The sequence below is a fragment of the Manacus candei genome, unplaced genomic scaffold, assembly GCF_025592945.1.
Source record: "Manacus candei isolate 608988 ecotype Guabito, Panama unplaced genomic scaffold, ASM2559294v1 h1tg000109l, whole genome shotgun sequence".
Taxonomy (NCBI): Eukaryota; Metazoa; Chordata; class Aves; order Passeriformes; family Pipridae; genus Manacus; species Manacus candei.
The window spans coordinates 1,284,644-1,311,541 of record NW_026138157.1 but is presented as its reverse complement, the minus strand read 5'-3'; the positions used below and the strand labels follow the sequence as shown (position 1 = coordinate 1,311,541).

Here is a 26,898-nt window from a genome sequence, read left to right as displayed (position 1 = left end):
GTAGTGGGAAGGAAAGGCAAGGGAAGGCAAGGTGAAGCATGAAGGCAAAGCAGTCTTCAGGGAAATTCAGCTCCACACTGGCTTTCATACCAAGTCCTGGTCTCATGACTAGGCAGTTCTTTCCTGATCAACCTCAGGAAACTGGTCACTCAATTCTTCCTCATATGTTGTGAATGCACAAGGTTTGCTGACAGCTCCACATTCCTCCAGGGTCCTGTTTTTTAAATAGGCAATAGGGAAGATGATGCCAGAGCTCTGCTTCTCGATCCCCAGTCTGCCTTACAGGACATGGGCACTTGGCTCCTGCAGTCACTGTCACCTCTCTCCCCTCCCTGTGACAAATGTTGGATATGCAGAGATATTTCCCACTGTGCCCACAGTAATCCCAGTCCATGTGGCTATCAGGCAGTCTTGGGGAAAACATTTCAGGCGTGCCTATTTTTGATTATGATGTTGTAGCCTGAGCTCCCCCTGCCTGGACTTGTTTGGTCTCAGAAAGAGCCAAGAAGTAGCATCTGGCAAGGCAGTTATCAATGACCATGCAGGCCATAAAGCTGCAGGAAGGTCCCCATTACATCCCCACCTGCCCAGGACAGCCCCTATAAAGAAACCACCATAGATTTGGGCTTCAACTTAGTGTACCCTGTTTCTCACGGCATTTCTCCCCTTGCAGTGCAGACTCCTGCTAGAGGACTCCCTCCAGGACTGCAGCACCAGCAACATCTGCCGTGCACTGGGCACAGAGCTGAGCCAGGGCCAAGGGACAGCCAGGATAGCTGCAGCTCCAGGATGAGCAAACACTGCTGTGGCTGAGCATTTTGGCTGCAGGGCTTCCCCCAGGGCAGGGAAGCAACAGGCTCCAGCTGGGAGCTCCAGCTGGGAGCCTGTGGTGAGATTTGGCCAGCAGGTAGATGGGGACAGACCTGGGGCAGCACTTTTGCCAGGCTGAGGTGCCAGGCAGGAAAGATGAGTGAACTGGTGGAAATTTTATGGGAGACCTAAGTACAAGCATGACAGGAGAAGGAAACACATCCACACGGCCCCTCTGCCATGGCACGGAGCTGCTGTCGGTGCTCAGCCCCGCCCTGTATTACCCGGGCTGGAGGGAGCAGAGTGATCCTGCCAGCGAGGGGCTCTGCAGCCCCCAGGGCTGGGGGACCAGGGAGTCACCCCAGGGCCCAGCTGGTGTTAGGGCAGGACTCAAGCACGTATTTGTCTGGCGGTGCCTGAAGAAGAGGCTGATTTGCCTCTGCAAGTGAGTCCAGCTCCTCCGTCCTCAGTTTTTAGGCTGAAAGTCGGCAGGACTGGGCTTAAGAACACCAGATACCAGTTGCCAACGGGCAACAGTCGGCACTGGTCCTGAGCCCGTGTTTGGGAGTAGACATCCTCCACATCTTAACCCCGGGTGACGGGCATCCCCCGCGGAGCACAACCCTGACCCCCCGTCTCGCCCTCCCGGGGGGACCCGCCCTCTCCCCGCCGCCCCACGCGTGGGCTCGGGTGTTTACCCCCATCTAGTGGTGGGCCCCGGTTCCACACGGGCGCTCGGCAGCGAGGAGAAGGTATCCCGGGGGTCCTCAGCTTGGCTCGGGCTGAGGCTCTCAGACCCCCTCGCTGTTGAGGGGATGAGGTGACACAGGCAGGGCTGGGGCTGGGGGCTGCCCTGAGAGCGGCCCCTCTGCCAGGGGACCTGCTGCTGCAGGGCCGAGGGGTCACACCAGACCCTATTGACAGCTGGAATTAGTGCCGGGGAGGGGAGGCAGCAGCACCCTCTGCCCAGGATCGCCTTGGCAGTGGAGGTCTCCATTTTTGCAATTTTCTTCGTGCTGCTGCTCCAAAGGAGACCTGATAGAGCCCATCACCTGTGTATCCCAGCAAGCAGCCCAAGACCACATCCCAGGCACCTGTACTACCTGCCACGGACCATTCATCCTGGAAGAGCCATGAACCATGGCTATAATAAGGCCCCTGAGGCCATCACCTCATGGGTTTGGGCTGAGTCAACCCTTCATCACCAGTGCACACTCAGGGGTACACACTGTCAGGGATGCCAGGAGATGTCCAGCTGCCCCAGCAGCTGAGGCATCTCTGAGGGCAGGCAGGTCACAGTATAGAGTGGAGGAATGGGCACTTTCCTGTCCCCTACTCTGCACAGGACCAAGCTGCAGACAAGTGTTGCACTTGTGGCTGTGTCCTGCCTGTTGCAGTGAGTGCTTCAGCCTCCTGCCCACATACCACCGCTACCACAGTGGCACCAGGGCAGGCAGCAGCCCCCAGACACCCACTTCCACTGACAGACCAGCCCCACACCAGCCCCTGGGTGTCTGGACCAAGCAGCCCTGCCTGAAGCTGCAGAGGAGACACCCATGAGAAGCTCAGACCTGAGAGGATGAGGGTGCCCTTGGTGGCCACAGCTGCACAGTGGCTGCCACCCACATCAGGACACTCCTGGTATGTCATCACCTGTGGAGCAAAGGCAGGGCCACAGACGTGTCAGGATTGCAAAATGCTGTCCCGTGCGGTATCAAAAGTTCCCCACACCGATCTCTACATGGGTGCTTCACACTAGGCAGAGCACAGCCCTCAGCCTGTGCATAGAAGCGTTCTCCCCCTTCTCCCACAGAGCTTTTAATGAAGACCTCGTGCTTAGAATCTACCCCAGCTCCTTTTTGAGCTGCAACACCTCAGCGTGGGTTTATCCTTCCCATTCTCAGACCCTCCTCTCTCTCTGAAGTTTGGTTCATGCCAAATGAGACCCCAGCAGACATGAGCAAAGTGGCCCACAGACTATGTGGCAGCATCAGGAGCTGCAGCAAGTGTCTGGGAATGGAGATCTGGATCTTTCTCAGCACTGGACAGTCTGGAAGGGAATAAAATTACATCATTCTTAATAGTACAAGCCCATTTTTTTAGGCACAAAAGATCAGCATGGAGAAGTTTAGAGGATAGAATCCAGTGAAGGAAAAAAATCTGATACTCATTTGTGAATCAAGAGTTGCTTTATGTTTTTTCCAAGACCCTCTAAGGATGTATGATATAACAAACCACTCCAGACAGTCTGCTCTTGCAAATACTTTGTCCCAGCCCTGAAACAAGGGATTTTCCCAGCAGCTGCTTTAAACCCAGTCCATTTATTTTAATTCCTGGCAGACTGGCACCCCTTTTAGAACAGCCCATTGGGACAATATGCAATGCCCTTGTACAGGCTGTGTGAGCCAAGTTGGACAGGACAGGCAGGCAAAGGCAGCACCACAGCCCACAGAGTGGGCAATGGGACAGCTTGGGGAGGACAGCTGGGACCAGGCTGAAAACCAGGATAGTGGTAGGAGACAGAGAGTCAGCAGATGTGGAGCTGGAAGCTGGAGCTTGGAGGGAGGTAATAGCACCAGAGCTCCTGAGAAGCAAAGAGGAGAGGCAAACCCATGCAGAACTATTTATTTGGGCTGTTAATTTTCTGTCACACAGGTGGGGCTGACCCCAACAGCCAATGCAAGAAGGTGGTGGGGAGGTATCCAGAGGTGAGGGCAGAAACCTGTCGTCTGGTGTCCATAGGGCCTTAGGTTAGATTCAGCCAACTAAAACCTTATCCTAAAGCCCTTTACTCCCCACAGCAGGAACCCTGGCTGTTGTGGAGTGGGAAGAAATTATGTCCTTGGGTCCTGGCTCTTCAGTGCTGCCTTCTGACCTCTCCTCTGCGCTCACAAGCTCCAGCTGTTTCTATAAAGCACAGGGCACATCCCAGCAATTCTGCTCATCACTGTCTTTTACGATCTTCCCATAAAACTACTGGTTGTTTGGCTGGAAGAAACATCTACATGCTCTGTGTATCCTACTTACACCAGAATTCCCAACTTTTTGTTGTCCTGCAAGTCTCACACCGTGATTAGGGGCCTCTCACAACCCACGACTAATAGGTCACACAGGCATATTCCCCTGTAATATCCCGTAATAATAACACAAATAAGAAAAATAAAAGAGCCTCAGCCCTTTCGGTGTCCCGATGCCACTAGATGGCACCAGTTGTGTACCCTTCCCAGTCCGGGTGTCCCCAGGGCCACTGAGGGACACTGGAGGGATCCAGCCTAGCCCACGCTACAGAGCCAGAGACTGCTGCACAGGTGGATGCCTCCTGCTCCTCCTTTCCACAGGGACCATGGTGTGCTGGGGTAAAGGAAGACATTTAAGACTTAAAATCAAACCTTCATTGTTGTGCTGGGGGGAATTACCCGTGATGGCTTTTGTCATGCTGCCTATCCCACGCACAGCCTTCCCCACCCATGGATTAGGCATCACTCCCTGCTGGGTGTGGGAGAGGAAACTCTCAAACGTGGGTGAAAGTTATTTTGATCAATATTGGGATCAGTGGTTGAGCTTCCACCATTGAGAGGCTCCCCTTGGGAGGAGGGAGGAAAGGGAATAAAACACAATTTACTATATAATTTTGCAATCAGCAAGTGGCTTGCCTTCCCTGAGATCTCATAGTTTTAGGGATTGATTCTCCTCATGCACATTTGATATCCAACAGAGCTCAGCATGTCCCAGAGTATTCATTACCTGTATTTTTCACCATCAAGCCCTCCATTCCCTGTCACATCCTTGGCAAAGACACTAAGTAAACCAGGAAAACGCAGGTGGCACCTCAGCAAATGTCAGGTCTTTCCTCAGACCTTGCAGCATAATTAAGGAGGATCTGTTTTCCACTGTCTTCAGCATTAAGCACTGAAGGTGACCCTCGGAGACAGGAGCTCAAATGACAGGAGTGGCTGGCGAGGCTCTGCTGCACTTCAAAGCAGCCAGACAAACCCTGGCCCCAAGCAGTGTGGGGTACATGGGTGACAAATCATTGCTCACCACCCAACCAGCCCAGTGCAGAGCCAGAAAGGTGATAAATGGAGCACAGCTCCCAAAAAAGCCAAAGCATTAAACCACCAAGAGCAGCACGTAAGTCCCTGATGCCCACATCACCAAGGCTGGCACGTCTGGATGATTGGTGAGCATAGCAGTGGCATGACCCTTGTGCCAAGGGGATCACAGCGAAACCCAAAGGAATGGGAGGGGAACTTTATGCAGGGAGTATCTGAGTGCTGAGCTCTGAGCGATCCCGTCCTGCTCGCAGAGGTGGAGTCACTGGATGCAGGGCCAAGTGGGAGATGAGCAGCACAGCTCCATGGTGGCCCTGGCAAGCTGATGGCAATGGCAGGGCTGCCCCTGCCCACATCCCAAGGCCACAAGGTAGTCCTGAGTGTGACCCTGCTTCCCAGCCCTCTGCAGAGAGGTACAAATCCCACACAAGCGCTTTAACCCCAGCCTAGGGTGAAGGCTAGAAAGTAGGAGGCTGGATCACTTGAGAAGGTCAGGTCACAAAACAAAGTGGGTTAAAATCCCCCCAAACAAGGAAAATCCCTCATCCTCCTTCCCCACAGCCTTTCCTCCCCTCTCTGATCACCTCAGACAGTTCTAGGGAGTGACCCAGCGTCCCCTTATCACAGCTTCCCCTCCTGGGGATGCACTAGGAAACTCCCTACACACCATCTGCTCCCCTCAGGCGACTTGCAGGTGGCAGAGGACACCCTTCCCACACCATCTGCCTCCACACCAGGCCACGTCTCCCCATCACTGCCCATGCCCCACCCCAGCCAACTCTCTGAGCCCTATGGCTCTGGAAAACTTCACATATGCCATCAGCACTAAGCCTCATGGACAAACTCAGGACTTTATTTAGTCTCTCCATGACTGGATGCTACACACAGTGTGCATAAACTTGCTGCTACAAAGCCTCATTGAAAGGGGTGTTTCTCCACACACAGCACTGGCGAGCCCAGTGTCCCTCACAGCTCCCAGCTGCTGCTTCCAAGTGGAATATACCCTCGCCTGCCTGTGGATGTCAAATAGCAGAGACATACATAGACATTGACACGTACGTGGTCAGAGCCGTCCACATGCTGTGGCATTATTTTTAGCCCAATGGTGACTGAAATGTCAGAGGGGCTTTTATTTTTATTTATTTCCTCTGGAAGGCTTGTTGCTGGAAATTCCCATTGGCAGAGGCTGACCTTGACCCTGCTGTCACAATAGGGTCTGTCATGCAGGTTTGTTATCCCTTCCCACCCTCGAAAAAATGTGCAATTCGTCAGGAGGGGAGGGTGACTGGCCCAGTGTGCCTGGCAAGACTGGCACCCTTTGGAGGACAGGTGCCCACTCAGCCCCACAGCCCAGCTGTGCCCACCTGTCCAGGCTGCAGCTGCCTCAGCTCCCCCAGCCTTCCCACATCCCAGGAAAGGTCTCATTGAAGCTGCAATGCACAACCTATGAAATGTGAGGGACACTAGGACTGGACTTTGGAGCAGCCATGCAGTCAGGAAGGGCATTCAGGCCATGGGATGCTCCCACTGCCCTTTAGTGACGTGAGGGATGCAGTGTAACGATGCCAAGGTCTCGTGGGGCCCTGAAAGCACACAGAGGACTCCCTGGAGATGGAGCAGCCTGTTCCTTCCTGCTGCTCTGCCACGCTCAGCACTGCACCAGGTGCAAAGCTAGTGACAATTACAAACCTGCCTGGCTCCTGAAGAGCTCACAGGACCCCATCTGCACCCAGGGCTCTGGGCAGAGAAGCTGCCCCTGAGCTGGGACACCTGTGCCCCTGGGATGGTGACACAGCACTGCAGAACGTGGCAGAACCCACCAGGTCTGCGCTTTCCCTGGGTCCCAGGGCATGACACATCTGCTGCCTCACACATTGACAGGTTATGCACAGATTTTCCCCTTTACTTGTTAGGGAAGCAGATTCGAGGGAAAATGGCAGCTCAGAAAAGCACTGGCACATATGAGGCAGAGTTCTTTTGCTTGTTTATGCTGTCAGAGAGGAGCATTAATGGCCTGTTTTTGCACAATAGCAAAGGAGGGCCTTGAACCACATCCAGCTTGGAGGTTGTGACCAGTCCATAGATAACTGGGAAGAAAAGTCGGTGTTTTCCTGTCAGAACTGCCTATTTACATCTGAAAACTAGCAGAGACCTTGCCCGGAGGCTCGGACAAACAGCTCCTTTCACTGCCTGCTTCCCACGAGGCTTTCTCCTCCCTCTCCAAGAGGAAATTTCCAGTAACCAAGGGATAAAAATGAATGCAAGACTATGCTCCAGAGCCAGCTGTAAAACTCATACGGGAAGCACTCCCCATCCCACAGCCCACCATGGCAGGTTGCCCCTGAAGCAGGTCACAGCCTTTGTGAGTGAAGGAAGAGGCAGCTCTGTCTGCACCCCTCCTGGTGTGGGTCAGGCTTCGGGGGGGTGGATCAAGGTGCCCAGACCAGCAAGCACTCCCAGCACGATGGGCTAGGCAGGATTCCCCAAGAGGATCCCAAGTCCCTCAGGAGGTTGCAACACTAGGACAACGTGTGGTGCAGCAGTCCCTGGTTTCATGTGAGATTGCAGGAAACAAGGGATGGAAACAGAGAGAAATTTGGTAAGGGTGAACCTTCCTCCTTCACACATGCCACCATGCCACATTCTGGGAATAACTACTAGGACTCAGCTAAGTGGCAATCTCTAGGAAATTTTGGAGGAATGTCTTTCTGCCATATCTCATCCATCTCCCTCCTGGATTTTGCATAGAAGATTAGGATTTGAGCCACGTGGCTTTCCCGCAAAAATGCAGGAACTGTGTCTTCCATAGCTGACAGGCTTCTCCATATGTCCAGCTGCATGGGTCCCTGATGCTTTCAAGGAGCTGTGATTGCAGATGCTGCCACATGGGAGCAAGGCTTCACGTTTCTCACAGCAGGCCTGAGGGAAGGCAAGAAAAAATCTGGGTAATAAAATAACACTTGTGAAAACATGTGTGAGAGTCAAACAGTTGAAACATCCCTCCTATGCACTGACTCTTGCATGAAGATGTATTGACATTCACCTGCTGAAATTCTCCAGTTCCTGGGCTACACAATCCATGGGTCCATAGTCATAGGCAGCATCCCTGCTGCCTGCCCTATCTAGACAAACCTTCTCACTCCTCTTCTGGAAGGACATTTCATGCAAACATGAAACAACCAAACCTAGCACTTTTTCCAAGTCCTCCCACTTCCATATACAGAGGGGACAAATGTGTTCCTGATGAGGAGAAAGCAGTTGATTCCCAAAGTACCTACAGGTCACACCCCAGGGCATGGCAGCAAAATCCCAGGGCTGCAATGGAAGAAAGAAGGTGGCGCATCCCATAATTTCACCATTTCTAGTACCCCTGAGCTCAGGTGAGCTGACCAACCTGTGCTACACATGTGCTTTCACTGCAGTGCAGACTCAGCCTGGTCTGCTGAGATGTGGGAGCCTATTTGCCCAGGGGACTTCACAAAATAGGAGATTAAATGACTTAGATTGTTTTAAAAACATGTTCCTGGATATCTTTAATAAAGCAAAGGTGACACCATGGGTAATTTCTTTAAAGGAGGGTATAAAAATGGGTGGCTGATAGCCAGTTCATTATATCAGAATCAGTTTTCATTAAGAAGGGGAAGCTTGTGTGCTTATTAATTGTTTCTCTAATTGCTTTCTCTCCCTGCTACCAGGACAGCCTGCCTGTGCCTGGAGGCCCCAGGTCAGAGCCCTGCATAACTCGTCCCTGATCTGCTAACATGGGTAACTATAAATAAACGGTGACACCTGAGAGCACGGGAGGTGGAAAGGGACTGTGCTTCTCAACCTGAGATACTCAAACTAGTCAGCTTATCCAACAGAAGGTGACTGGTGACAGTCTGTAGATATTAAAGTGAGAGGGACTATTTCTGGTAGCCAAGGGATCTGACCTGGTCAAGATAAAACAAAATTCTCTGGCTCTGAGCTGGATAAATTTGGAATAAAAAGAAGTTGCTGATTATTTAAAGTGAAGAAAATATCTGCATGTTCTCCACTAACAAGTATTTTAAAACCATGAGGAACTGCTCAGCTTCAAGAACTGCTTCAACTTACCCAAAAAAAAAAAAAAAGCCCAGCTTGTGACTACGAAGGAGTCCCCTGGGAGACTGAAAGGCAATTGCAGGTGCTCCAAATGAGCACTAGCAATTCATGCCAGGAGATTTAACACCTCACAGTGACAATCATCCCTCTGATTTAACTCTCCTCCCTTCTGCCACCAGCTGCTGCTGCCAGCATGGAGGGGGCACACTTCCCTCTGGTTTTCACAGCATGGCACAGTCACTTAAACAGGGCCAAGTCTGGTTCAATTAATGCAGCTGTCACCACTGCAGGGGGCAGTGGTGGGGCTCCCATATCCCTCCCCTCGGCACCAGGGAAGCAGGAGGACCACTGAGAAGAAGATCCCTTGGTGTGTCCTACCAGGAGGCAGCAGCACTTGCCTGGGAGACCCTGTCCATGCAGAGGGTAAGAGCTGGGAAGGAGAGGATGCTGCAGAGAGACTTTGCTGCAGGAACACACAGACAGGAGTGAAAGATGGGGAGGAAGAGCCCTGTCTTCTCCTCTGTCCCTTCTGTAACCTGAATCACACATCTAAGCATTCAGCACCCTGCACTGCCTACAACATGATCCTCCATGAGGTGGAAGTCTAAAGGTGGAGAAAGGGAAGTAGAGCCAGCATATAGAGCAATGAGGACCTTGAGGTGGTGATGTTACAGCCATCATTGCTCCACCTCCCTGTAAGCAGGAATGCCTGCACCTGTACAGGTATTCATGTTACGCATAAACACACATACACACCTACCTTTGCTAACAGCAGAGGCAGCCACAGAGCCCATATTTTCTAGGTTTTACTTCTATATCTGCAAAAAGTAAGTTTGCTTCTGTTTCTGATTCCCTGCAATTATCTTCAAATGCCTTCAAGAGAGCAGTTCTGTCTTGTCGGCTGAGTGAGTCTTTGAGGTCCAGCACAGCACTCAGATGTTCCTTCCTTTCCAAAAGGGTAAGAGGGCAGGTCAGCAAATGAGTCAAGGAAAAAAACCTTGCTTCCTATTACTCAGTTTTGCTGGATGAGACCAAAGACTGAAAGCTGCTGAGCTGCTTTCTGACACCTGCTGGCTACCTAAGAAGTAGGAGGCTGTATCAGAAGGGTTGTCTGGGACGTGGCTGAGCTCACGGATCCCAAGCCCAGGGCACACAGCATCCCTGTGAAGTTGTGGAAACCTTCAACTCAGGTTATTCCAAGAAAAATACTTGTATCTATCATAATAGGTTTCAGATAACTCTGTATTTGACCATTTGGAAGCATTTTTGATGTCTTTTCTCCCCGCAAATGGCACTAATTCTTGTTCATCTGGAAGGTTATAGGATTTTTACTCTACAGAGCATTGCTTCGCTGAGCAGCACCATATTAGATATAAGGCAAATGTATCCAAGCCAAACAGTTTTAAACACACAGAAATCTGTTGTAATCAAGAACAGTGCATCCACTCACACCAGGATGACCTCCTCTGTGACCTGGGTCTTCTGAGTACTTCCTATGCCCACTTCCTATACTATACATATATATTATTTATGTATGTATGTATATACATAGTAAGAGAGTAAGAATCACTATCCTGTATCAGATAAGCAGCTTTTTAGCTCAATAGCATCTTTAAAAGTAGTAAATGTTTAGGAAAAGAATACAGAAACCAGATGAAGCACAAGATCTCTCTTTGTCTTTTTTCTTTGCTTTGCTTCTGGCAGTCTACAATTCAGAGACTTCCCTTGCTGGGGGTTATATCATGACTGTCATGTTGAATAGGCACTGAAATAATTATCTACCACAAATTGTCTGCTCCCCATTTGAAACTATTCACACTTTTGGCCTTCACAGCATCCTATGACAGAGAGCTCTTCACTACAATCATGTTAGGTTGGAAAAACACAATCACTTGCACAGCACATCAGAACAAAAGATAGATGTAATAAACCACAGACCTTGGAACAAATGCAGTTAGCTAAGACCTCACCTTCCTAGTAAAAGTTGTGTTTCATTTCTGTTTACAGCTTCCTGTAAGAAATGGAAGTGTATATTCTTGTTGAATGCACCTGGAATTTTGTGGAAACAGTTATACAAGGATTGGTAAAGTATTGAAGCCAAAAGCCAAGTGCTTGGAAGTTATGAAATGCCTGTATTAAGAATATTTTTGAAACCTACACTTGACACATATGTGCCTGTAAATTCTCCATTCAGGTAGCATGTTCCAACAGCATTTCTTTTTTGTTGACAGCCATTTCATCCATCATTCACCTTTACAGAAGTACATCTCAGCTCCACCAGTTCATATCTGGCAAAGTTATAAACTGTGTTAATCAGCATCTGCAAAGGGGCAGCACCAAGTTCACTCAAAGGTGACCATTGTGCCTGGCCCAGCACACTGCAAAAAGTATCACAGGACTAATACTGCTGTAGGTCTTCTGGTGTCAACTAATCATGTCAAAGTGCAGCAGACAGACAAACAAAAGACATTACCTGAGCTCAGGAAATTCTTTGAGAATGGGCAGAAGTGCTATTTCCATCCCCTCCGCATCGGAAGCTTGAATAAGTTCTAAAATTGCTTTTATGGGATCCTTGAGGGGACCAGCTGCAGGACCCTGAGGAAAGAAGCAAAGGTGTGTTCAGGGCAAGGGAAACAGCACATAGGGTTAAGAGTCAGACTCATATCAGACTGGGTATCTCTCTGTGTGAGTTAGGAATTTTGCTGGACTGTCTATGCATGTATAGAAACCTGGTTTGCCCCCAGGGTAGGAGAAGAGAAACTGGGGAGCAGTCATGGACTGCTTCCAGGGTGACTGGGCAACTACATTCAGCAGTGCAGAATCCCCTCCTGCATTTACTTTGGTGAAGGAAATGTACCTCATTTTTCTCTAAATTGCCTGTCCTTTCAAGACCATTTCACCCTTTGGGGAGCGTTTTGCTTCCAGAGGTAAGCATAGCCCTCTGCTTGGCCTATGTGAAAACAAGCTCTGTTGGCCAAACATGCTGGCATTTCTGCTGCCCCAAAGCAAGCCCAGGGACAGAAAAGAGACTTTAGGGAGAGGATGAGGGAACACAGATCCTCTAACAGAAAGAAAGGGAAGCAGGGCTGAAGAGTGTAAGTAATATGACATGACTGGTAGATGCTGCATATGATCAGCTCCCTCTAATCTGGAGCACACAGGAGAAAAAAAAGCCTCATCAAAAAACACACAGCATTTTCAGCAAAGCTGGAGAAGCAGAATGCAGATGAACTGCCAAGAGAGAGCTTCAGGTCTCGCTCACATTTTTCGTCAGTGCCATAATAGAGTTAAATTGCTTCCCTGAATTATTGATGCCACCATATCAACAGAGACTCTGTGACAAAGCAAACCTGGAGAATGGGATGCCAAACTGGGGCAGGAGAAGCCCAGGTTCCCCTGATCTCCACGGGGCACTGGGAAGAGCAGGTCACATTCTCCATGCGGCACCTCCGCACTGAACATAAATTAAAAATAATAGTAATATTTGAAGACAGCCTTCCCCCTCTTCCTCTGCACTGCAGACACACAGCATGCCTAGCTCGGCTCAGTGCACAAGCTGTACTCAGCTCCCGAGGCACCAGTACTGTACAGCTTCATACTTGGCAAGCTTACTATTACAAAATGCTAATTAATTTGAAGGCGTCAGATTTGGTTAAGCACTATACAGACAAGCAAGGTCAGAGGTAAACAGCCTGCAGTCTAAAAGGAAAAAAAAAAGAGGTGTCTTGTCAGCAGTGTTTAAGTGTCTTTGACATGTACTGCTCTTAGGAGAGAAGGAAGGTATTTCCTAATGTGTTTTGAGGATGGAGGGGGAAGGAAGAGCCTGAAGAGAGGTGATAGCAGGGCAGAGAGCAGGTGCAGCCTGTGCAGCAACTGCACAATAAATTCAGTCTGCAGTAGAGTACATATTTTGCATGCATAACTGTGTGCCTCATCTGACTGAGGATCAGGCTGTCCCTGCAAATCGCTCATGCATTTCATTCCCAAGGTTTTCGGTGCTCCCACCTCAAGTAAGAAAGTGCACAGACTGGGCACACAGGGCTGACCAGATGCAGACTTTTTTCACCCAAGCTAAATGTAGGGTCTTAATAGATAATTAGATTTCCTGTATTTCCTCTGCACTATAAAACCAGCTTTCTGTGCATATTGCAGCCAAAGCTAGTGCTGAGCAGAGCATTACTGGTAAACTTCAGAGTTAAGATTAGAGAACCCTCCTGCTATTCCCCATGGCTTGATTGCTCAAAGCACTGACTCATTTGTGATTGATCACTACAGGAGAGGTGGGTCTTCAGCTAAAAGCACTGGCAGCTTCCAGCTTTCCACCATGAAACTAGTGCATTAATTGTAATAGCTCAGAGAGGTTTTTAGAGAAGCCTACAGACAATCATTTAGATTTCATTTTATTCATTGGACAAAGTAAGAATTGCTGACAAATTACTTGCAGGGGACTCATCTGTGAGAAAATAGATTTTCAGTCCCTAGCACTTAAATTGACAAGCTGTGAGAATTACTCAGAATTTGTGAAATTATTAAAACCAGTATAGCCAAGGGGGCTTATAAGCTCTGTCACATCTGAGTTCTGTTACCAGACTGACTTTTCAACCAGTACCACTGTGCTGCTCAGCCCAGCCTCTTACAAAGCACTGTGCCTAGGCACTCTCAACCTGCACTTGCTAATGAGCCATGCCAGGGACATTGCACAGCAGTGATTCTCCAGCTGGAGCAGCTGCAGGAGGGGATGCTGCTGCCATTGCAGTCCTTGCCCTTGGGTAATCAAGGGACCCATGTGACAGCCTGGTGGCATCCGCAGATGCCGTGTGTGGCACTGCCAATTACACCAGATTATGAATTGAGCAAAGAAACTTTTTTAAGCTTCTGAAGTTGTTTCTGCAAATCAGACCTAGCACTTTGCCACAGGTTTACTTCAGAGGCGTGGCTCTGCTTTTACACCTAATCTATCCCTTCTGCAATGTACCTTTACCTTTTAGTGCTGTGAGGTGTTAACCCTGCAGGAAGACTCGTTCCTCCCCACAGCTGTCACCAACCACAACAGCATCAGCATGCTTTTGCCTGTGGGGAAACGCTGCAGCAGAGGGAAATGGCTCACACAGCCATCATCCCAGATCTGAGGGGCTGGGAAGGGCCTGTGGGGCGGGAGGAGGCTGGATGTATAACAATGCACACCCCATGTCCAGGGAGGAGCAGCTGTGAAGGGCAATCCACGGAGCAGGTGAAGATGTGGAGCAGCCAGTTTGGTTCATCACTCAAGAGGCTCAAGGAAAGTGCTGCCCCTCCATGCCACGTACCCAAGGCTTGCTGGGGGGAGCTGACAGCTTTGGAGCTGTCTCACCAGCTCAGAGGAGTACGCCTCATTTTTATGTCAGTGGCAGGAGTGCGAAACTTGCCTCCTCCAGTCACACATTTCAAAACCATGAACTAACAGCTTCTGGCAGATCAGAAGTGCCGTCAGCACATCTGACTGCCATTTCTGTGAAGCTGGATACCCCTGCAGTAAAATCTCTTGAGCTTTTTTGTTGCTTTCAGAGTCTTTTCTTCTGCTGGTACCATTCTTGATGACAAGAGAGCAAAACTGTAACCATATCAAAGACTTACTAAGCACTCTTTAAAGATGGCTTGCATCATCCTATGATCTTCTTCTATCTTGTTGACAACCTTCCTCCTCTGCACAGAAGATGGTTTCCTGGGAGTGGTCAGGAGAGCCTGCACATATTCTGTAATAACAATGGCATTGACAGCCTGGACGAGGGCCTGTTCCAGAGCAAAGACACACAGATTAACTTCCCTGGACTAAGCAAGGACCAGACCATACCTACAGGACTCTGAGCAGTGCAGACAGTGGATATAGTGTCCATGCAGATGGCTGTCTCATTTCTTTGCTTAAGTATCCCTTTAAAATGCTTGGTCTAACACATGGGGTAGCTCCAAGCTGCATGGGGACGACATAAACACTGATGATAAACGTGGAACAAAAGCAGTGGAACCAGTTACCTCAGCCAGAGGTCACTCACGCTCCAGAGCTGCAGTGATACTTGGCATGGCTAACAAACACATCACCTGGCAATAGCTTGGACTACAAAGCCAGATCCAGTCTCCCTGGAGCATCTACACTGGACACAGGGTCATACCCTTGGCACACAGCTGTGGCTGAGCACAGAGGAGTCACTTGGTATCTCCCTCTGAGTCACCCTGAGAACTCCAGTGTGGAGGAACTCCAATGGGCTGAGGAACTCCAATGTGGAGCCCCTGAAAGGGCTGAAGAGCATTTCTAAGGGGAGAGGGGCTGCTGCACAGAAGCCACACTTCATTAGCAATTGAAATGAGAGCAGTTTTAGACTGCAGTCCAAGGGACAGGAAATCCCCAGCTCTGTCCAGAACAGACAAAGCAAGAGACAGAGAGCTCTGGCACAGTGTTTTGCCACCAAGCTGCTGCTTGCCCCAGCACTAATGTGACATAATGTCCAGTGACAGGCTCTGAACAACAGCAGAATAGCTCCTATTTTTTTATCTTCTGTCACCTTTTCCACATTGCAAAATGCTAACTAAAATCACTGTCAAAGAGACTGCAGACCTGGAAGCCCTCTGCTTTAGAGGGACATATGTGGCACAGGTAGCAGCAGCAAATCCAGCCTGAATACAAAAGAGGGTTCCCCAGGTACCAAACTCATTGCTGAAGAGACAGACTCAAAAGGTGTTGTAAGATTCTAGACAAATTATTTAGGCTACTGTAAAGGTGAAAAATCTTGGGTTCTTTGTGAGGTTTCTCTGTGTCCTTTAGGAATCTGGACATTTCACTCCTCTGTGTCCTCCCTCCATCAAAGGGACAAATATTCCTTACAAATAAGGTTGAAGCACATTAGAAGCTGTGAATTGCCAGTATAATGGTATTGTGGCAATGGTAGGATCAGAGATGGCCCAATGCTCCCCCTTTGTATTTAGGAGGTACATTCAGTTTCCACATTTCTTCACTTGCTGGTTTCTCTGCTGTGATAACAGAAAGGTCTCAGATGTCACTATCCAACTCTGTTGGACAGAGGAACTAGACTGAGACCACTAGATAATTAAAAGCCCTTTTGACAACAGACAAAACTGCAGTTTGGGTTAATGTTCAAATACTGCTCCATCCAGAGGTTCAAGGACTAGTTTTAGTGATTTCCTAAGTAACATCTCTGTCTCACTTTCTTACTTATTTCTTACCTCATACATATCTGTTTGTTTCTTCCCAAAGGCCAAAAAGCTTTGCTTTAAGGATTCAAGAATGTGGCCAAAACCACTGTCACACTTTTTGAAGTGATTCTTCAGCGTTCCCTGAGGAAAAGGCACAAACAGAGTCAAAGGGTGCACATGTAGAGACACCACACAGTCAGCAGACACGGATTATTGTGCCTTTGCTCTTTCTGATCTCGGAAACAGACTCCTCCACAAGCTGCAGCATCCTGTGCCTTTACTTCAAAGAAAAGCAAAACATAAAAGAAAGAAACAATTAAAACTCAGGAAGGATGTACTAAGTTCTTAAGTCCAAACCTGGAAGACTGAAAACCTGAGCCCTAGCTCTCCTGTTTCTTCCCAGGGTTGTCCAGGCTCCCTGTCAGAACCATCCCCAGTTCCCATCCCAGTGTGTGGGCCCATGGGACAAGCTGGCAATGAGCTCTGGAGACCAAAACTGCACAGTGTAGCCAGGGTTTCTTTCATCATTTTCCTTTTGCTGCCTCCAGCCTACTCGAGGGACCCTGTGTGATGAGCCTGAAGATGCTCAGGGGAGTTTCCCAGGGAAATGCACAACACCACACACTGAGGAGCCTGCAATTGTGTGTTACGTAGACACAGAGCCCAGGATCAGAAGGGTGTCTGGGCTAATGGGCTGATACTGGCAAGTGTGAAGGGAGGGGAACTTATCTCAAGGGAGGGACATATTTCTGGCCAGTCTTCTCTGCCTCTTGACTACTCAGCACAGCCTTGGGCTCTGTGAGTTATCACTGCCCTGAGAAGATGCCTAGCTGCTGGGGATGAGCAGGTACTCGGTGAAATTCAGCCCTTGGGGTCTGGATTCCTAGAGGCACCATGGGGTGCCTACTTGTAGCACAACAGCAACGCTACAAACAATGGAACTGGGATCCCAAAACTGGAAAAGTGAAGCTGTCCGTACACAGATTCTGACAAAGCAGAGAAGCACTTAGGACTGGAAGACCAAACTATGGTTTCACCCTTTCCAAAGCAGGACATGACACTGAAGTGCATATCTGCCCTACAGTCTGAAAATAGTCAGTGTTAAAACAGATCTCCCCTACCTTGACTTTAGAAGTGACTGTCTGCAGAAAACGCTCTGTAATGTCATCTTCCATCCTGTCTAGAAATCCATTTACCTTAAGATCCTGGCCAGTGCTGGCACTGCAAATGTATGTTAGCTTAAGCCAGACAGTCCTGTTAAAAAAAAAATATGAAAAGTATAGATCAGATCAGATCAGGCTATTCTCTCAGATCAAGACTCTTCCTACTGTAACCAGTATGACTGCCTGGGTAAGTGAATGGACATATGCTCAGGTCCAGGGCTAGCTCAGTGACCCACATTTGTGCACCCATCTTTTGGATGGCTCTCATTAAGACACTGCAACAAGGACAGGAAAGCTCAATGCACACAAATGCCACTTGTACTCATCACTAGTGAGATCAGATCAGTAAAAAATTCTAGTATTTTCAAAAATGAGTAGGCATGAAGTGGCCTTGACAAACGGAGGCTGAATGAGCATTTGTGTACCTCAGACAACCTACAAATACAAGACAATTATCTCCCATCATAACAGTCTTCAAATCAGCAAATCCTGGTTAAAATTATCACCAGCTTGAAACCAGACATTTTACAATCTGGAAAAGTTCAGTGTACAACTTCGTTCTCAGGATCACTGTGAAGAATTACATAAAAGAGACTCATAAGTATGCAGTCTGGGATCCAGCATCAGCAACATGCAAATAAAACAAACAAAACAGCTACCGAGGCTCAACACAAGGCTCTGATGTCAAGTAATCACAGTGCATATGCTGGATTTTGGCATTTTGCTGACTCCAGAGATCCCCAGATAACTTTGCACAGGAAGAAGTGAAGCAACTTTGTTTTCTCCGTTGCTGCAAGTGCTTCCAAAATTAGCTCATAGGTGGAAACAGCCTCCTCCACCCTTCTGTGCTTTATTGCTTCCCTCCTTCCTAGCAACCCCAGGGAGAGCCTGGCATGATCCATGGGGCTTCATTCAGCAGAGCACAGAAGCTTGTGCTTACCAAATGCACTGGCACACACATCTCAGCACAATCTTCATGAGGCTTTGGTGCTGAAGAATGATCAGGCCAGTGAAAGGAACCACAGCACAACACAGACAGGGGTAGCCAGGATACTGTCTCCACATGTGACACAGCACTGCTGCCAGCCTCCTGCTCAGTGCCATGGGCACCAGGAAGGTGGAGATGGCGGATCACCAGCTACAGCCCCTGCACCTGCAGGACCTGGGAGCTGGCAAGCAGTGGCAGCACAGCGCTGCCAGTGCAGCAGTCGTGGCCCTCTGGCCAAGGTCACAGCCCCCATCTGAGCCTCCCTCTCTCTGGGGCAGCCAGGGCAGCTCTGACAGGGTCTTGCTGGCAACAGCTGGTTCCCTCTGTGCTTCGGGGTTGGTGTGCACAGGGTCGAATGCCCAGATCCAGCTGGAAGCAAGGTTGGCCGCAGAGCAGATTCAGGAGATCAGACAGCAGAAAACTCATTCATTCCCCAGGCTCTGGTTTCTAACCTGAGAAGGCAGCAGTTCTCTAGGATTCGTAAGCTGCTGCAGATTGGTGGGCAGTCATCAAGCTGGAGAAAGCTTCTTACTTCATCTTCATAGCTAAATTAAAACAGGAAGACATATCTTTAATCTGGCATGCTCCATAATGCATCTGACAGCAGCAGCCTGTCAGCAAAACAGAGAAATACTCTGTGATTATTTGTCTTTTCAATGTACAGTTTCACTCTGTAAGGTGGGATCTACTGCATGACAAAGGCAATCTCTGCCCTGCCCAGCTGGTGAGGAAGGAGAGCACAGGAATGGCACAGGGAGAGCCCTCAAGCTGCCTGAATGCCCCTGATATGGACCAAGAGGCAGGAGGTTCATTTTATGATTGTTGTTGCTGCAAAACCTGTTTCTGGGAAGCAACTCAGGCTTTGCCAATGGAGCTGTGGAACAAAGACTCAGCATGTATGAATAACCCACAAAGTCTATTGACTGCTTTGTTGCAGTTTCTGTCTCATGAGTGGCTCCTGGACAACCTTGTTTTATAGGAATTTCTTTCTCTCATCATGTGGAGGGCCAAGGATCTTAAATGAAACCTCTTTCTGAAACATTCACCTACAACCAGCATTTTCTGATGCAGGGTATGCATAGGGTGAGAGATGCCCAAGTACAAAAAGAAGATAAAGGGAGTCAGAAGAAGTGGTGAGAGGGCAGAAGATGAGAAAAAGACATTCATCCTCCTATGAAACCAGGACAAAGCAGAGCTCCTCATCACCTCATGGAGCCAGCAAGAAGCACTGTGCCTGGGAAGAACAGCCAGGGTAGGAAGGGCCAAGCCTGGGCTCTGGTTACATGGCTGCCCCTCTTCCTGGCTGTGTTTAAGGTCTAAGTCTCTCCAGAACATCCCCCAAGGCTTTAAACCATCCTGGCAAGTCCAGATGCACTGTCTCCTCAGCTTTAGCCCAACAGCAAATGCTGAGCACATGGAACAGCAGTGAAGCGCTGTCTATCCAGAAACAGCTTAGCAGGAAATAGCCATCAAACTAAAGATCCAGGTGAATACAGCATCCCCAGTTGCTGCATAAGGATTTCTTTCTTTTGAGCATTAAGAATGTTATCAAGGAGGGAAAGAAGCATCCTTCTTACCTCTCCAGGAATCTCAGGCACTGCTCCAGGCACACAGCTTCCACCTTCTCACTGAGGCTCTCGCTGACACGCCTGGCAGCCTCTGTCTTCTCTGTTAGTATCTGTGGATTTCAATGTGTGAGAGGAGGGCAGGGCAAAGCCATTTGTTACCTATGCAGTGAACAGGAATACATCCCACTGCTCACCTGCTGCAAATCCCTCTGCCCTCTAGGCAGCAACTTCTGCTTAAGTTTTGAGAGCCCTTACAGCTACAGTGGAAATAAAAGTATTTTTCAGGAGCCAAATTTTAATGCCTGACCCTACATTTTTGCTACCACTGTTTTTGTTGTGGTCAGCAGGCTGGAGTCCAGGAGAAAGCCTGTCTCTGCAGATGTTCTCTGCTGGCAACATCCAGCCTGGCAGCTCAGCTCAAAGACCTGACATCTGCAGGAGCACCTGTGCTCCTACCTGACTCACCCTCACAGATAAATCTGGGGGCAGCTGCTAAAAAAGAGGTTAGGCAGCTGTAACTGTGTGCCCTGCACCTCTGCCAGGGTCTCTACCAGGGATGTCTGAAGAGGGCATCTACCACCTTCTCAGCCACCACTGCTCACACCTATGGTGTTATGTCTTGCCCCTGACTCCAGCTGGGTGGCCCAGGTGTCTGCAGGAGGTGGGCTGTGCCAGACAGCTCAAAATTCACCCCATATCAGGCAGGCTTGAGCAGGTGGCAACTTAATGCTGCCCATTAGTTGCTCTGTGGAAACAAAAGCTTGCAAGGGAAGGAGAGCCAGATGGATAAAAGGAGACAGATGGCCTCATAGGCTGTGCTCTCCCAGTGCTCGTCATCCAGAGACAAAGGGTGGCTCACATCATGAATGGGTTTTTCCACTGCTCACAACAGATGTAAAAGCTCACCCAAAGGGACAGGATAAAATATGCCACCCCAAAGTGTCAGGAAATCATGGCTGATGAGTTTCTATGACACCCTGTTCATTTTTTATCTGATCTTCAGTGTCAGCTTGTGAAAATTGAGGAGGCAGTCATTTCATAAGGGTTTCCTATTTATCCAGTCTTTTCCATCACCCACCCCAGAGCATTTGAACCTGTCAGCTTCATACACAACAGAGAAAACCACTCATGCTGAAGCATGGCCAGATGTTGCAGATATGAGGACCGCAGGATTCAAACCAGGCTTTGTCCTAGTTCCTGTTAGAAACCTTTGCTCTGTGAGTCAGGACCAGGAAAACGAATCGTCTTGGTGGCTAAAAGTCACTCTAGAACAGATACATCACTGGGTACATCACTGCTCCACCACTCCAGTGGACACAGGGCAAGGCGAGGAGCAAACAGTCCCTACTGTGAGCTCTGCACTTGATTCCGGGGTTTGAGTTGGGCCAGAAAAGCTAGTTTTTGCAAGTTAAAGCTGTATCCTCATGAGGAAGGACAGCTGCAGTGCCTCCAATAGAGTACCTGAGGCTGTCTGCCATCCCAAAGGACCATGGAGCTAATTTCCTCTTTCATGAACTGAAAGAGGACTGCCACTGGGGTGGTGGTAGCTGAGAAGAAAGATACAGTTGTGGCAGCCTGCATCCTGCCCCTGATCTCCAGCATCACTTGAGCCTACATGTGAGCTCCAGGATTTGTTTTAATCCTTCTGCAGGTCTTGATCCAAACGCCCTCTGGCCGTGGTATGTGCTGCTCATAAATCAGCAGAATGTGCTTCTGCAGTGCCCTTCGAGCGCTCACCTTTGCTGTGCTCTACAGTATCCCCTCTCACCACCCAACCCATGAGGGCAGCAGTCACTGCTGCACCCAGCACAGGAGCAGGGAGCCTGTCTGCATTTGCACTGCCAGATATGGGGCCCTGCCACAGCTTGGCAACCCTCACTGCTTTTGTAGAAGTGCTCTGCAGAACTCATAGAGAGCAGAGTGGTTAACATACATGATGACTTTACAGAACGTTACATAAACATCCAGGTGCATAAATGAAAATACAACTTCAGTTTGAATTAGCTAATCTCAGGCTCATTTTTATTTTAGTTAGTTTTTTTTCTTTGTCTATGCACAGGACAAAAACAGGTCTGAGAGCAAACAGGCACAGTCTAAGTATGGCAGCTAACTGGCAAGCTTCTAACACATTGAGCTTAGCCTGAGACATGTAAAACTGGGTCTTGCCAAATATCCACATATTTGTGTGCAAAAACAGGACTGCCCCTAAGTGTGAGACCTTTTTGGTTCCGCCCCGTTTACCTGAATGACTGTAGCATCTGTACAAGGGGGTTTCCCAATATCAAAGGCTTCTTTCAGGGCTTTCCCTACTTCCTCCTAAACATTAAAAGAAAAGAAAAAAGAACAGTTGAGATACAATGGCATTCATAATGAGTTAGGTTTCCCAGCCTCTCATTATGCACTTGGGCTAGATGAATTTCTGCCTCTATTTTTTTGGCTGTCTCATTTAACCCAAAGCCTGGCTATTTTCCATCTGACCTAATAACATTGTTCTGTTTTGTTCTACGTTGTTTGTTTGAGTTTAAATGATTTGCAGCTTCCTTTCATCCCAGTGTCAGCTTGGGTTATCTACAGTCTTCCCTAGTTAGCTTAGCTCAAATGAAGGCGCCCACACAGCAAAACAACGCTTAGACACACAGCTCCATGCTGCCAGCTACTGTAGCTGAGATTTTCCACCCTTCCCAGCTCCAATCGGCACCCACATAAACGAGCCAGCGCTAATTAAAAGCATTCCCTCGCTTGAGCCAGGGACTTGTGAGTGCAAAGAGGATTCGGGTTAGTGTTTAAAGCTACTGTCATGATGAGATGAGCCCCATGAGGCTGCACAATGGGAAATTTCCCAAGACTTGGCTGGCTTACAGTAGTTTGAATGGGTTGTAAAAACAAAACTAACACTGCAGAGAAAGGGCTTGTTGCTTAAAACACGATCTGACCTTTATAGAAGCTTTAAACTCAAAAGCCTGGCTCGTTTATTTATTATTTCATTCCTGCATCTTCCTCCAAAGAATGTAAAGTCTGATCTGCCATTTTTTTTCTTTGTTCTTTTCTGGCTGATGAATTAGGAAATTTGTGGCTGTCAACTGAAGAATTTCATCAAAAGTATATTTAAAACAACTGCTCTTCCATACTCACTGAAAAGTGTTAATCAAAGGCAAATAAGCAGTTGTAAACAACCAGAGAAAAATTATTTTCCTCCGGAGTGTCATCACCTGACTGTGAGCAATTGTGTGAACACGATGTGCTGAGATAACACATGCCAGCCGAGCTGCACAAACACTTCCAGCCTGCCCCAGTTGCACACTAAAATGAGCCAGCTTAAGCCAACATGAAGGTCTTGCTCCCCAGTGGGACAAAGTATGGTTTAGTGAGTAACTGCAAGGCAATAACTTGTTGAGCCATGGTACTTAGTTGCTTTGGGTCAGATGATGTGTCTGAATTAACACGAGCTTGTTGTTTGTAGCTCTGCATTGATACCAGCACCTCAGGCACCAAGGCTCTGAGCTGGAGAGAGGACTAGAATTTCTGCTGTAACAAACAGGCCCAGTTTCCTTCTTGTTCCTCCCTGTCTGGCCAAGATATGGCACCCCATGTTGCAAAGCCTCAGATCCATGGATGGTCAGTCCATCTGTGCTGACTGTCCAGCCAATTACTTCCTCTCAGAAAATGCAGGAGGCTGAGCTATAACTTGGGTCCCTCTTCTCTCTGGTTGCTGTTTTAAAACATGCAAGAACTTAACATCCTTGAGACCCCTACGTTGCTACCAAGTGTGGTCAAAATTGTCTAAGATGGGTGCCAGTGCACTGCTGACACATTGGCAGGAAGGTGGGCAGAATGACTGCACAACCTTATTCGTTTGGGCAGCAGAAGGTCCTCAGCCCAAATTCTCCAAAGCACATGAACTACTCACTCCTCTTTTTGTCTGTTTGAAAAGATAGAGGTGTTAGGGGGGAAAAGACACCGACCCGAGTGATCCTTTGCAGGTTAGTGTAAACCCTTCTCATTTTTCACCTCTCAGTATCAGAATGAACGCTGGCATCATGCTGGAAGGTTTGCCTTGCACTCATGTCAGATTCCCCAATACAGGGGCAGGGTGACAGGCTGACCACCCAGTTGATGGCACCATCATTTTCAGTTCACCAACCTTGCAGTCTCATGTCTAAAGCTCCCTTGGCCCTAGACACGTCCAGGCTGAGGGAATGCCACTTGCATGCAGAGCTGACCAAGTTCCCCACAAAGGTGTTTGCAAGTGGTTTTGAACCCCACATGACACCTGAGCTCTCAGCACCTTCAGATGTGGTCACAGTTCTCACCGTTCATTTCTGTTTAAAGTGCTTTTAGTGTGCAGAGATATCAGGCTGGCACTCCCTGTGATAAGCCAGGTATTTATAGGCAAAGCAGGCCATGGCTTATTCTGGTCAGGCTCTTCTAATTTAGAAAAATTTAGTCATCCATTGAAGTGGCAAAACACACACCATGTGATTTAGTCAGAATTATACATGACAATTGTTCAGACATAACTGACAAGAATTTTGCTCAATAGCAACTTCCTCTATGTTTGGAATAATGAAGGGCTGAAGTATCCTGGAACCAGAAACAGAGGGATAAAGTAGGTTTTATAAGCTATGCCATTGAGCTGAGTGAACTGACATCCATAATTTTTCCATATGGAATCAGCTTATGTCCACTTAAGCTCATTAGCTTGAATCTGGAGCTGGTCCCAAGCTGGCTAGGTTTGAAACAAGCCAGGGTAGTGCTGTGCTACACTCCCCAGCACTTCCAGCTCTGCTCTCAATGTATAATGCAGCACTGTGTAGAGCTGCAATGCTTCCAGATCCAAGGTGGCATGAAAAAATACAGTCAACTCAGGGTAGCATGGTACAAGTGCTCGTAACCACTGCCAAGTTGAGGTGAACCTGCTCAGCACTTCGTGCATCACAAAAGCAGAAAGCCCACGGTTAAGCAAAAGCTTTCTCCAGCTACTATGTTAGAGGGAAGTTATAAAAAAAACCCAACAATTGAATTCTCCATCACTGTTAGTCAGCATTTTTGAGGGCTTGTCAATGACCCAGAGACGTGCCCTAAAATAACCTCAGTGGCATTACCCTGAGTAATTTCCTTCATTGAAACAAGTGCTAAAAAAAGACCTTAAGAACATGTGGTCTTCCCCAGGGTAACGATGAGAAACAGCCCATAAAGATACCTAATGTTAAACTCTGAAATCAGTAGGCTTTAAGCATATTGTCACCAGCTGGCACTTCTACTCCTATGTTTGTGACTACCTTTGTGTTCTCCCTCAGGGAATAGGTCTTGAGGAAAATCTCTGCAATTTAGAGTACTTTCCCTGGGATGATTCAGCAGTTTGCCATAGAATTTCCCCTCCTCTCCTCCCTAGGGGCTGGTGGAAATGGAAAGCCAGAGAGATGAGTGTGGTAACTCCTGCTGCTGCATTTCAGCTTTAGCTGAATATGAAAGGCCCCGCTGAGTTTTGCAAACAACATCATTTCCTCTGGAATTCCCCTTTGCTACAACACATCTTCCCTGCTTCATTTGTATTCCACATGTCTCAACAGAATTCTTCAAAAGGGGAGCTTTGCTGAGAAAAGAAAGAGGTGCTGCAGCCCTAGGGCCGGGGTCACCTGTGGGATCACATGGCAGGATGCCCTCCTCCGACCTTACAGGAGGGCTACTGGCTGTGCACCAGCTGCACATTTCCTTGTGCTGAACTCTGGAAACAGTCTTTGCTATAACCTCAGCAGTGTCAATCCAGCAGGCTGGAGAGGGCTGTGAGGGGTCCACATACAGGCAAACCCAGCAGCCTCAATATCCTACACAGCTGTAAAAACACCCAACCATTGCACACAATGGGCTCAGTAATAGAAGATTAACAGCACCTTGAAATGGCTCTCAATAAGGAAGTGGGTTTCACCCATAGGCTTCCTTTCCTCCAGATTCATGGGCTTCTAAGCAGAGCAGATTGCAGCTCTATGGAGGTGCAACAATGAGTTAAGAGAGATTTGCAAATGTCCCGACGTTTTCCCTGCTAAGGAACAAGTACATGGTTGCATCCCTTTGGCAGTAGACAATCATGGATCTTCACATCTGCAATGAAACTTGGTCAAGACCTTGGGGCTTACTCACAGCTAAGCAGAGCTGGCTCAGCTTGCAAGGGAGCAGCTAATTTAATAAGGGCAATTAAAACCACAGGAATAGAACAGGCAGACTGGGGTAAAACCCTTGAGTTCTTACCCGTGTGACTGCAAGTAACTTTTCCTCAGTCTTCAAAATAATCCACACGAGATACTGTCCATCAAGGGAAAAGTTGTGCTGGGGGATCTGGCTGGGTCTCAGACATGCCTTGCTGCCACTGCATACAGAAACAAGAGCTCAGCCAGAGGGGCAGCTTCCCATGGTCCACAGCCCATTGCCTGCCTGGCAACTCCTGCTTGGCACCACAGTCTCATAGTAAGAAAACAGGGTGCCCTGCAAGAACCCAGCTGTATTTGCCGTGTTTGGGCAGTCACAGCATGTAGATGATCTTTATCATGTCCTTTTGCCAGCTATTTTTCTATGCTGTTTCTTTTCCTTCTTCCCATATTTGCTGCCCAAATTACACTTTTTTTTTTGTTGTTTCCTTCTCCGTTTCCCTCATTGCTGCTGCTGAATTCCTTTCCAGGCTTAGGTAGAGTCACCCAAGCACACTTGCACGAATGCACAATTTTACAAGTGTCACATATTCTGTCTAAGTGGAATAAAAAGCAGCTATATACCAGGACAACTGCATTTATGCATGAGTTTTCATTGAGGTTATAACAGTATTCAGAGAGTAAAATTCAAATAGTTAAGGCTGGCATCTGTGCTCTTCTCATTTCCACTTTCTTCACTACCTCATGACTAATACAGTCATGTGCTGCTCTTGCTTGGTTGGTTTGTTTTTTTTGAAGGAATTCAGCATTTACATAATACATTTTTCCTATATTTGACTTTTCTTTATATGTTAAATGTTTGTATTTTCTTTATAAATTTAAATTACGTAATTTTTCACCTCCAAT

General features: G+C 48.2%; 1 protein-coding gene across 5 annotated transcripts in view; it reads right to left on the bottom strand.

Moving 5' to 3' along the window:
• Positions 1-5,061: 5,061 nt before the first annotated feature.
• The window catches only part of LOC127461573 (exocyst complex component 3-like protein), a 42,829-nt gene continuing 20,992 nt past the window's right edge, over positions 5,062-26,898 (bottom strand). For 3 of the 5 annotated variants that reach the window (XM_051769499.1, XM_051769502.1, XM_051769498.1), the window contains 10 exons: positions 26,096-26,213; positions 22,091-22,165; positions 19,859-19,959; positions 18,734-18,826; positions 17,252-17,384; positions 16,161-16,271; positions 14,559-14,714; positions 11,419-11,540; positions 9,706-9,891; positions 5,062-7,781 (listed from right to left, as the gene is read on the bottom strand). In XM_051769499.1, coding sequence (XP_051625459.1) covers positions 9,711-9,891; positions 11,419-11,540; positions 14,559-14,714; positions 16,161-16,271; positions 17,252-17,384; positions 18,734-18,826; positions 19,859-19,959; positions 22,091-22,165; positions 26,096-26,213 — 1,090 coding nt within the window. In that variant the 3' untranslated portion in view covers positions 5,062-7,781; positions 9,706-9,710. The remainder of the gene's footprint in view (positions 7,782-9,705; positions 9,892-11,418; positions 11,541-14,558; positions 14,715-16,160; positions 16,272-17,251; positions 17,385-18,733; positions 18,827-19,858; positions 19,960-22,090; positions 22,166-26,095; positions 26,214-26,898) is intronic. The other 2 variants (XM_051769501.1, XM_051769500.1) reach the window with 2 other exon arrangements.